Below are 12170 nucleotides of genomic sequence, written 5' to 3'. Positions count from 1 at the left end.
CTGAAATGGAGCCTTTTCCTCAAACAATAGTGATTTTTGGATGGGATTCAGCAAGCAGGCTCTGCCACCTCTGTGGGAGCCAGCCCAGGGGCAGCTGGGTGCTGGGCAGCTGGGTGCAGGTAGGATTTACCCTTCCTTTTTGGGTAATAATGTGGAGTTCTGCATATTAGCATGGGAGAGGGGTTAGGATGTGGGGAAAAAGATCTCCCAGGCTCTACAGCTGGTTACAGGATGAGGACAGCTTAAAAATAAACCTAAAAAATCCTTCCGTGTACCTCACTGAAGACTGCACTAAAATTAAAGCTGAGGCTACCATGGGTGACAATCATATTACCTCCTGAAACTAAATAACTTGTCTTATTATCACAGGAAGCAAAGAGAAATGTCCTGAATATACTGTAGGAAATTGTCTTTACTAAATCTAGTCCAGCATTTATGAGCATTGTAGATATTATTTGATTTTGCCAGAATTACATAAACAGGGGGGGGGGGAAACTGTTAATACAAGTTGACTAGCAGAGTAAATCACAGCCTAATTATTCTTTTTTTTTTTCTTTTTTCTGGCTAAAATTAGAATTTGATATAATGGTCAATAGACATTTTCTTTAATTTTTGAGACATAATTTCTAATAGTTAATCCAAACAGATTGGAGGAAGTTGCTGGAGAATTGAAAAAATAAATTATCTGAATTTTATGGTGACTTACTGGTAAATCCCCTTAGTTGGAAGCTTTAATTTACCTCATATTTCATTTTTTTCCTCCTCCAACTGGCTTATGGGCATATATTAGAGCAAAATAATTGTGATTTTCTTAGTGCTTAGTGAACCACAGTGAAGACAGAACCTGATCTCCTAGGGAAGGAAAGGGCAGCAGAGGAGGGACCAGGGGTGATGGGGCAGAGGCACCCACACTCCCCTGCAGCAAAATGCTGGAGCTTGGCACCCACCTGAGTGTCTTCTGAAGCTGTTTGACATTGTACCAGAATAAACAGGGTTCCAGCACTGCAACCCCACTTGTTGGTGTCTTCTGGAGCTGGTGGCAGTGTGGAGGAACAAAGCATTTTTGCCCTTGTTGTTGGTTAAATGGGTAAATCCTCTGTTTAGTGTTGAGGCTCCTGGCTTAAGTATCTACAAAAACTTGCTGAGGTTTTGCACAGCCATTTTTCCTCCAGGGTCCATTAAAGTGCTCAGGATCTGGAGTTGGGATTCCGTGTAAGTCTGGTGTAAATTCCCTACAGCCAACAGGGTTTTCCTGGAAGATTTCAATGTAGTGTTTGCATTTCTGAGGGAAAGAAAAAGGCTCAGAATTGCAGAAGCAGCAGAGAGAAGGATGTATCCAAACCCCAGCATGTGGCAGATGATGGAGGGCAGTTTCATCCATTCCAAATGTAAACCAGTGTCTTTAGCACCTGGGGATGTACATTCTTCCCCAACTTCCACACATCCTTTTAGTTAAGTTATTTGGATGACAGAGCCCTAAACAGATCATATTTCTTTGGAGAACCTTTCTGAAGAAATGAATGTTGTGGGAGATTTACCTGGTTTTGGTGAAGTTAGAAGTGGTAATGATACTTCACAAATGCAGTGAAGTGTTGTGAAGCAACTGTGTATTTATATGTACACACTGACTTAGTTAAATCTTGGATTTCTTCCTAGAAGAAACAGCTTTTGATTCTGGAAGTGGAGAGAGGAAAGGGCAAAACTATTTCATTTCTAACGCTGAGAGGGCTTTTTAAAGCATCTCTATTCACACTTTTAAGAGTATTTTTGTAAAAACACTTGGCATTCCATGCTTCTAAAGCATGGAGTAACTTTGTGCAAACAATTCAGAGGAAAGGGGGTTCCAACATTGTCATTGTAGCTATTAAAGCTGCCTGAATTGGTTTGCTTTTTGATACTTGCCATAGCAACGCTGGATGTAGAATTTGTTGAATATCCAGAAGATGATATTTGAACATATTCTTTACAGTTCTACTTCTGCCTGTAACTAAGCATGCCAAATCATCCCATTAACCCACTTAACCATGCCAGACCCACATCTGCCATGGAATGCCAATGAAGACTTTTTAAAAAGAATTTTATATTTACCTCCTCCTTAAAAGAAGAAAAAAAGTTTCAGAAGAGCAGCAGCTTTTATCAGTTGTGCTGTTAAAAATTATTCATTATTCGGATTGCAAAAAACTCCTGGCACATCTACTTTCTTTCCAGTTATCAGCTGGAATTAGCTCTGTGTTTATGCCCCTAGAAAGGGGAGGCTGAGTTGGTGTATGCTGCACCATATATGCACAGAATCTGGTGCCATTCAGAGCCTCTGTGCCTTATCAGTGATTGGGAAACTTGAAAGGTACCAGCAGCACTTCAATTCCAATGATTTCTTTCTTTTTTTATTGCACGAGGAATTGAATGAAAATATTTGAGACTTTGCTGGCATGTTTGATGAAAAATCCATGTTCAAATAGCATCCATAAACCTACACAGATCACCTGTATCCTGCTGTTCAAATTACACATGATTTTGCCTATATAAAATTCAGCTTATTAGGGTTTTTTTCCTCTGGGTGGAAAAGCTTATATTGAGGAAGAGGATGAGTTTGTAGCCACGTGTAGCAGAGTTCATGCATGACAACAGTAACCCCAGCCAGACAGTGTTCCTGAAGACACTTGGTAGAGCAGGCTGGGTGCTGCTCTAGAGCCAGGGTTAGGTGGTGCTGGTTCTGGCAGTGGGGTTGTTACCAAGCAGTTCCTCCTTCCCCAGGCTCCATGGGCTGGGCAGAGGCAACTGCTGTCCTCAGCAACCTTGGACTCATTACTGTAATGAAGCACATAAGGAACTACTTGAGCTTTGGAGGAAAAGGAGAGATGGACACTCCTGTGCATACATGTGGCTGATGTTGCATTTAATTATGTTCCCGGGTGATCTCCAGGCACAACCCCATGTGGAGCACCTTATGGTTATTTGTTCTCTGGGGGACTTAAGTGAGTAATGCAGCCAGGGCTGTGATGAAATCAGTGTTTGTGCTCTCTCCCTGAAAAGAACAGGAAGCCTTTTTGTGGCAGCAGTGCCCGTGTCCTTGGGAGCAGCCTGAGTTCTGCCTGCATTTCAGCCACAAGCCCTGGAGTCTGCAGAATCCACTCCAAACAGCTCTGGAATTGTTGTATTTGGTAGCAGAGGGAGAATCTGTAACTTGGAGGAGGTGCTTTAGCCTCACCGTTTGTCTTCTTTTTGTTACGTGGTCTTGCCTGAATATCCAAGTGGAACCTCAAGGCTCTTGAACTCCATCCTGAAGTTCTTCTTGGGCTGAGACAGACACACCAGGAGATGGGCTGGCTCAGAGGAGAGCCAGGGGATAGGATAGCACTGCAGTTTGTGTTACTTGGCTAACTCAGGTGCCTTTTTCTTGCTGCAGAAGAGGTGGCACAGAGCTGCCTGGCAGGGAGAGGCACTGGAGGGAATCTGCTGCTCCCTGTGGAGCTCTGGGGATGAGGCAAGGTGAGCTTAGCCCTCTGCATCTTGGTGAGGTGTCACCTAAACCTCTGGTACTTGCAGCAGGGAATGGGTGTCCAGCTCTTCTGCACAGGGAGATAAGTGTTTAATTCCAGCATTTTGGTTGTCAGGGTGCAAATTGTGAGGAGCACCCACTCCACAGCTGCCCCGTGTCCCTGCTCAGTGTGCTGATCATCTCAGGATATCCAAGGAGAGACCTAAATTTTAGGGAAGAACGATAACTCTTTGCCAGTGTGGGAACTGGAAGAGTTTCCAGCATACCCTGAATGGCTGAAGGAAACATTTATCTTAGCAGATCCTGTAGCTGCGTTCATATTTCCTTGTATTTATAGGACAGAATATACCAGATTAGCTTTGTGACCGTGGGGAGGGAGCCTGTCATCCCAAAGCCTCTTCATCAATGTGCCTTTCACGCTCCAGGAGATTAACAACCACTGAAAATAGGGAAAAGGAATTTTCCTTTCTTCTGCCTTAGAAGACCCATCACACCATCCTCCTGTCATCTCCGTTTGGAAATGGCTTCAGTCCTTAGCAGAACCCAAAACCCAACAGGTCCTTTTAAAGAAGTTCCGCTCCCTTGATTTAAGGGAAAAAAATCTCCTTTTTGTGTGTTTAGCCACGCACATCAAAGGAAACAACCGTTTTGTCTCCATCTGCGGTTTTCAGGCATTATTTGTGGGCCAATGACAGGAGCAATGCTTGAGAGACACAAGTGCCACAACTCCTCAGCCTTTGAGGGAGACAAAACCGGGCCAGGCAAAAGAACTGTGTCGCTTTTTTGTGACACTTCCCATTTTTGATAGGACAGTGATTTCCCTGGGAGCCTCTCACCAGCAGAACCTTCCCGACACCCTGGCCCTGCACGGCTGTCACCCGCACTGCCACCCAGGGGTGCGGGTTTGTCCCCAGCACCTTCTGGGGGGTCACCAGCCCTGCAGAGGCCACCGCGTCCCCTGCGGTGGTTGAGATCGCGGGGGAGATACCGCGCGTGTCCCCGGGATGTGTCCGTGGGGTTAAGGGCAGCGCCGCAGCCCGCCCACCCCTCTGCTTCCCTCCCTCCCGTGTGCGGCCGGGGAGCCGCGGGGAGCCCGGGAGCGGCGGGCGGAGCGTTACGATTGTGTTAACTGAGAGCTCCTGCGGGGAGGCCGGACCGGTACCGCACGGCGCCGGTACCGCACGGCGCCGGTACCGCACGGCGCCGGTACCGCACGGCGCCGGTACCGCACGGCGCCGGTACCGCCGGTCCGTGAAGGGCGGGGCTGTCCATGCCGCGCGGTGATTGGCTGACGTCCCGCCCGCCCCGCCAATCAGCGGCTTTGTTTGGGGTTACAGGGCGCGGAGCGGGCGGGGCGCTCCCGGGCTCCGTCCGCAGCCAATGGCGGTCGGTAGGGGTGGGGCTGCCCGCCCGCCGCCTCCCGTTGGTCCTTCGCACGGTCACTCTGCCGCAGGCCGCCGCTCGTTGGCTGCCGGTGCCGGTGGTGCCGTGCGTCACCGCGTGCGTCCCGCTTCCTCCGCGCCGCGGTTGGCTCCGGTGCTCGTCAGTCGCGCGTAGCCGCTCCGCTGATTGGCCCTGGCGGCCGTCAGTAAAGCGCTCGGTCCCGCCCTCCCCGCCGTCCCGGCACTGCCGCTGAGTGGCTGCGGCGGGTGTCACTGAGGCGCTGCCGCGCTCCCATTGGCCGGGGCTGCCATCCATCGCGCCCATCCCCTCCGAGCGCCCGCCCACCGCCCGCTGCCATTGGCCGCCGCGGGTGTCAGTGCGGCGGCTCCCCCAATGGGCGGCGCGGGGTGTGCGCCGTGCGCGCGGGGTGGCCGGCCCGGCGGCGGCGGCGGCGGCAGCGGGAGGAGGCGGCGCGCGCCTGGGTCCCGGTCGCGAGGAGGCGGAGGAGGATGTGGCGCGCGGAGGGGAAATGGCTGCCGAAAACAAGCCGGAAGGTGAGAGAGCGGCCGGGCCGGACCCCGCTCCGCGCCGCCGGGCCGGGTCGGGGCCTGCCCGCCGACACCGCCGGGCTGCCGGCGCGCCGGGCCTGCCGTGTCGTTCTCCTCCTCCCCCCCCCTCCCTCCGCCCCTGCTCCCGCCGCGGGGCGGCGGCGGAGGCCGAGTCGCGCGGCGCGAAGTTTGGCGGTGCCGGGGTTGGGGGGGGGCGGCGGCGGCGGTCGGCGGAGAGGGCCATGTGCGGCGGGCAGGCCGCGTGGCGCCGGGGCCGCGGCGGCCGGGCCGGGCACGGGGCCGGGCACGCCTCCCGCCGCCCGCTGGCACGTGCCCGCCCGCCGCCAACATGGAGGCTGCGGCGGGGCCGGCGTAAGGGCGCGGCGCGGGGCTCCGGGCTCGCCGCTGAGGGCCTGGGCCCGCCGCCGCCCGGGGTCACTCCGCGCCGGGCCGGGCCTCTCCGCGCCGCCCCCCCCCCCCACCTCCTCCCGGCCGCCGCCCCCCCCCCCCCCCGCTTCTCTCCCCCCCACCCCCCGCCGGCGGCGGCGGCGGCGCACGTGCCTCGCGGGCGCGCGCCCGTCACGAGCGGAGCGGCCTCGTCCGCGGCCCCGTCGCACCGGGGCCTCCGCGGCAGCGGGCGGGCCAGGGGCGGGCGCTGCCGGGGCGGGCGGAGCGGCGCGGCGGGCCCGCAGGTGAGCGCGGGGAGGGCCCGGGGAACTGGGGCGCCCAACTCCGGCCCGAAGTTCCCGGCGCGGCGGGGTGCCCGGCGCGGGTGTCCGCAAGGGGGAAGCGCTGCTCCGCCCGCCGCCCCCCCGGCGGGAGCACCGGACCCGGGGAGGGCAGCGGGGCCGGTGGGTGGGGGCCGGGCCCCTTCGCGTGGCGGTTCGCGTTTTGTGTTATTTTTCCCCAAGCGCCCCGGGCAGGCTGTCGGGGAGCGCCGGGCCCGCGGCTCCCGCACCCCGGGCACCTCTCGTCCGGACGGCGTCACCCCGCATTGTGCTTTACCACAGCTCGCGGCCTGGCTCGCTGTGGCGTGGTACCCCCGGTACCGGAGTCAGGACCTCCATCCTATCGGATCGGGGGGGTCTGCACCCCGCACCGCCCGGTTGTGTAACTGAAATCCGGTACATTGCGTTTCGGCGGGGCCGCAGGGATGGGTCCGGCCGTGGTTGGGCACCTCCGGCAGCCGCCTCAGCTCTGGCTGGTGCGGGATTTCCCCTCTGTGCTGTACAGGTGTGCCCCCCGCTTTTTACCTGTGTGCACTCCTCACCAGGAAAAACCCTTCTTGGGGTACCAGGGTTGTGATCCCACTCCTCATTTTTTTTTTTTTTTTCCTTTTCAAAATGCTTTTGAGAGACACATATATTTATTTATCTTGTTTCTTGCACTGTAGCAGCCCCAGAGCCGCTGTCAGCACAGCCACCTTCTGATTGCTCTTTGCCCGCAGCTTGTGCAGCAAAGTGAAGGCCGAGTGCTCTACGGAAATGTGAATTTTAAGTAGTATTGGTGATTGTGAGTGTTGTCAGCTTCATCTTCTATTAATCTCCTTGAAGCTCCCAAAGTCATTAGTTCATCTTTCCCGTGATCTGGGAAGCACCGGGGCTTCATTCTTTTCTCATTTGCCTTGATGTAAATGATCAATTCCACCAAAGTAGTAAAATGCCAACTGTTTAACAGGGGTGTGTGCAAGAAGAGAGTTAGCAGTTATCTGGGCTTTATTGCTCAGATTGTGATGCTTTGGCTCCTCAGTGGGTGAGGGACTCATCAGCTCAACACACTTGAGCTTGATTCTCTTTCCGGGCTCCCCGTGCTCACGTATGATGATATTTTTTCTACGTAACACTCAGGTTTCAGTACACTCATTCCTGTGAGGCCACAGCTTTACAGAGCCCTGCAGATCAGCGCTCCTTCATTGGGAAGGTAAATTTGGCCTTTGCACTCCTTATTTGTTGCAGCTTTTGTTGTGTTTCATCTCGGTCACTGATTTCTGTGGGCAGTTGAGGTGTGCTCGTGCTGGGGAGGTGGGTCCCTGGGCTTTAGCAGTGTGGCTCTGGGGCTGAGCCACCCACGAGGTGTGTGCCCGTCCACGGTGCTCCCGCTGGGTCACGGGGACAGTCAGGAGCTGCTTGGTGGCTGTGGTGGGACCCCAGAGCCCTCAGCTCGGTGTTGGTGCCTGTCTTGTTCTTGTAGTAAGCTCCCGGAGCAGCTCTGCGTGCTGACCTAGTTCTCTGGTGTATTTTCAAGGAGGAAAGATATAAACCATTCATTTCTTAAACTTAAACTCCACCTGTCAGAAACTTAAGTGGGAATCGAAGCGTGATTCAGGATGAGTGTTTCACCGTTTCACCAGCAGTGCTGGAGGAGAGAACACAAGTCGCTTTAGGTTTTTGTTGCTTTCATATCTTAAAAAAAAAAAAAAAAAAAAAAAAAAAGTGAAATGTCAGCCAGCAGGTTAGTTGTGTGAACCTCTGCTTTTACTGGGGAGCTGCCTGCTCTATCTGCCCGAAGTGCTGCAGCAGAAGGGAGCTTGGTGAGCAGCAGTGAGCAGCTCTGCAGAGCTGCCCGGCCTCTGAGTCAGCCCTGTCAGGACTTCTCCTGCCCAGCTCACAGCAGAAAAACCTCGGGAGCAGGTGAGGGTTGGAAATGCGGCTGGCATCTCTGTTCCCAGGCTGCAGGAGAGATCTCCACGGCTTGGAAAACTTGGGTGAGTTCTCTCTTTCTGGTTTTATGCTTAGGCAGGATGGAGTTGGGCTGGATGAGCGAGCAGCTCTTCCCATCCAGGCAGCAGAGGGGTTGGGAATTTTGTGGTTAGTGCTGCATTTTAGGTCTAAGGACTGAGGCAGGAGGACTGACCCTTGGAAGTGTCATCTTGGCAGTTGGGATGGGCACTGAACTTGAGGGGGAGGCTTTATTAAATTAAAGGTTTTTAACAGCTCAGAATAGAGTGTGCATAGAGAGCCTTTCTTTGTGTTTCTGGGTCTGAAACCGTAGCTTTGAGGCAAGCTGTGTCCCCATATGTAAATGGTGAGGCTGATGTGCCCTCAGCTGGAGCACCTACATCATGGGTAGGTGCAGTTGTTGGATTTTGGGTCTGTGAATTCAGGCAGGGGCAGGAGGTGGGAGAGGCAGGAGGTGGGATTTCTCCCTGTCCCTCCCACATGAGTCCAGGATGGCAGCCGGGATTTTGGCAGCTGCGTTGGGTTTGTTGTTGATATTCAGCGAGAAGGAAGTTAGAACTTCAGATATTATTGAATGCTGAGAGATTGCTGGAGCAACTTACCTTTGTAAACAAAACACTCTTGATTTGGTTGTTGGACAACAAATATTTATTCCTCTCTGTGGAAGCGTTGCATAACGTTTTATTACTAAAACAAACCTGAGCCTATTGTGAGCGATGGGTTTTGTGCCACGAGCTCTGTTCTGCCATCCTTTCTGGCAAAAGTTGGGCTGTCACGGTGCAGAGGCAGGGTCTGACACTGTCTCAGTCCGCTTGTTGCCCCAGAATTTTTGCTGAATTTCAGGAATTGGGATTTTACCAAAATTGCTGTTGTGAGACGTAGAGGCGAGCTGCCGTTGAGTGAAGTTTCTAGACCCGCTCAGAGGCTGCCAGCCAGCAGGGCAGTTTCAGAGAGAGGGCTTGATTTGCTTTTCTCAAGCAGGAATTACTTGTGTGTGCGAGGTCAAATTTATTTTTTTTTTTTTAGTACTTTTGGTATTATAATAGTTTTACACACAAGGTGCCCAATGTAAGGCACGGAGCTTGCTTAAACCTCTGTTTTTTTTAAAAAATCCAATTCCCCATCTCTTGTTGTTAATGGTTTTCCCAACACTTTGGCTCAAAGGTAATTTGGTTTATTTGTGTGGGTTGTTAAAGCTACGTTTGTGAAGTTTTTCTATGCTGTTGTAGCTCAGATTGCATTTCCTGTATTAGGAAATGGTGAAAGGATTATGTACCAATAAGACTAAAACAAGTATTTTTAAATTCAGTCTTTAAAGACTTGGTGCTGACTTTACTAATATTTTCAAATGGTTCTTCCCAAACACACAGTCTTTAGAGCTGTGGTTATCAGAGGAAGGGGAAGTAGCTCTCTTACCTCACTGTCCAGGCAAGGGAGCTGGAATGTGACCTTCCTTTTTGCATGTCCCTTCTGTCTCTGCTTCAGTAAACCAAATATATCTGCAGAGGGAAAAAAAAAAAAAAGACAACAAACCCAAACCTGTCTGTGGAGTGAGATGAGGCTGTTAGAGGGTGTGTTGTGGGTTCTGGGTAATTAAAATGCAGTGCTTCCAGCAGCTTCTTGCATCTTCGTGTTTCCTGGCTTCCTCTTCCACACCTTTTCTGGCTTTTCCCCTCACTTCCTGACCCGTTTTTATCTTCCATGGCTTCCTGTACCCTTTGTTTTCCCCTCTTTTAAACCTTATGGGTTTTGAAAGGCAGGTATGCCTGTGGGTGCTGGTGTGTTGAAACCTGAGTTTTTTGGGGTGCAGCACCTGCCCTTTTCCTGGGGGAATGCTGGAGGTGCAGCCTTGTACCAAGGTGCAGCCATGGCCTTGGGCAGCAAGCTCAACCCCCTTTTATCACTGGGAATGGAGAGCTTGGTGTCCTTCTGCTCTTTTTGCATCTTCTGTTGAAGGGGTCTTGGGTTTTTTTCCTACCAGCTCTCCAGGTAGGTTTCCAAACTCAAACTTTATTGTTTGGTTTGGTTTTTTTCTTTAAAAAAAAAAAGAAAGGAAGAATTACTGTGGCTGGTGGCTGCTGTGTGTAGGCTCAGGGTTAAGTCATTCCACTAGACTTAGCCAGTGGGACTCCTGAAAAATTTGTTGTAGTGTTGAGAAGGTTTGTAAGATTTAAAATGTATAAATGAGTGCTTTATTTTTGATTGGTTTGACTGATAATATCCATCTCCTCTTTTCATTGCAGTTGAATTTGATGATATAAATTTAGTGAGAACCAAGGGATGAAGGAATTGATGACAGGTCTAAAACCAAATGAACTGGTGGCAGTGAGCTATGGTCTGACCAAGTTCTGCTGCACTTGTCATACTTAACATGTTCAAGTCATGCATAAGGGTGCTGGGGAGCTGCAGGAGCTGTTGGGGAGCTCCTCAAGATTGCTTTAAAAATAGTTACTTTTGGGCATCTTCAGTATTTAACAAAATTCTCATGTTTTGTATGGGAAGCAGAGTGCCAGCTAATGTGGGAGGAGAGGAGCCTGTGAAACAGAGTAGTTGGGTTTGTTGGTTGAGGGAAGTAGACACCAGAGTGCTAAGCACAGTGATAAATGTACAGTAAGAAAGAAATAGCTAATTGTGTAATTCAGACTTTCTTGGCTTTCATTAAGAATTGTGCTACCAACTCTTCCCTAAAACGTTCCATTGGCAGCTTGAAATAACTGTGGTGTTTACACTGAATTCAGTCATGAAATGTCAAGAAACTTCTGCTACCTGAAAATGATAAAATAATTTACAAGTAATTTACAAGCAGCAGAAAACAGGGACAATGACATGCAGCAACAGCAGAGTTTTAGCTCTGTATTTTTTTAGAGTGTTTCATAGAGCTTGTCATGGAAACAAGGTATTTATCACAAATATTCCAAGAAACTAGGTTAGAATCAATAACTTACTGGAGGAAAATTATTTTGTTGATTGTCCTTGATACTGCTGCCATTCCTATGATTTTCTCCTCATCCTTTTTTGGTTCTCCTGGTGTTCCCCCCCCGTGTCTCTGCAGGCAGCAGTCACACCTGCATTTGTGCTGGTTTCTGATCTGTCATCTCTTCCTTTTTTATTTTACCTTCTTTACTTTTGCCCCAATGATTCCCTCTCTGTGTCCCCCTCAGGGGCTGCTCCATCCTCTGGGAAGGGCTGGGAATGCCAGTGCTTGGGCAGTGTCCCAGCCCAGGGCTGGCATCCAGTGGAGCCCTGCTGAGATAGCTGCAGAGCTGGACCTGGTTATCTCATCTTAGCCACCCTCCATTGATAGTTTGAAACTGGCTTTTGTTGCCAAGAGATTTACAACTGTCATCGTCCAAATATTTCTAGAAAACAGACCAAAAGCTGTTGGTTTTGCTTATACTGCTGCTTGTTTACTGATGGAAAATGCCAGGAATGAAGTTTAACTGTGAGAAAAACCATGCCAGTCCTTCAGATGCTTGGATCAGGGATAATTCTTTGCATTTAATTCTGCCAGATTTGATTTTTTTTTTTTTTTTGGTGTCCAGAGGTCAGCAGGTAAAAAGAATGAAGGACATCAAAGGGACTTCATCCCCCTGCATCCACAGCCCAGAACCAAGCAGAACCAAATCAAGATATGGTAAATGCAAATATGTCAGGAAAACGAGTTTCTTTTGACTAAATCTAGACAGCTTGACTTCAGTTTTTGTCTATGTGTATCATCTTTAGAAAAAAGAGGTTTTGGAAGAGCAGTTTTTTTGTAAAGGAGCAGAACTTCAAAAAAGCCAATTGGGTTGATAAGCACAGCTCTGAAGGAAGGAGAGTGGGGTTGGTGTCCTTGGCTCTTGGAATAGTCACTGTGGAGCTGTGTGACACACAGTGCATGTGGGGTGTTTGGGGAGGGCTGAGGTGGGTCAGTACTGCATTGGATCCCACCTCTGACCCAGGTTTATGTGGTTCTGGTCAGTGGCATCGTGGTCAACTGGGTGCCCTCCCAATCCGTTTCAGTACCTAAAAATTACCTTTTGATTTTAGCTGTTAGTTTCATATGAAAGTGCCTGTCTGTAA

The 12170-nt window shown here is 50.8% G+C and overlaps 1 protein-coding gene across 13 annotated transcripts in view; it reads left to right on the top strand.

Annotated features, from left to right (window-relative positions):
• Positions 1-12170, top strand: part of CAMTA1 (calmodulin binding transcription activator 1) — a 248112-nt gene that overhangs the window by 10071 nt on the left and 225871 nt on the right. For 3 of the 13 annotated variants that reach the window (XR_011730435.1, XR_011730436.1, XM_071767417.1), the window contains exon 1: positions 4893-5436. The exons of 8 other annotated variants lie outside the window; for them this stretch is intronic. Coding sequence is in view for 3 of the 5 variants with exons in the window: in XM_071767417.1 (XP_071623518.1) it covers positions 5412-5436 (25 nt within the window). In the remaining 2 variants the exon portion in view is untranslated. Of the gene's footprint in view, positions 1-4891; positions 5437-12170 lie in introns of those variants that run through there. 2 more of the 13 variants (XM_071767418.1, XM_071767415.1) reach the window with 1 other exon arrangement.

The sequence above is a fragment of the Heliangelus exortis genome, chromosome 23 (genome assembly GCF_036169615.1).
Source record: "Heliangelus exortis chromosome 23, bHelExo1.hap1, whole genome shotgun sequence".
Lineage (NCBI taxonomy): Eukaryota > Metazoa > Chordata > Aves > Apodiformes > Trochilidae > Heliangelus > Heliangelus exortis.
The sequence above is the reverse complement of the archived record's forward strand: the minus strand, read 5'-3'. Positions and strand labels throughout refer to the sequence as shown.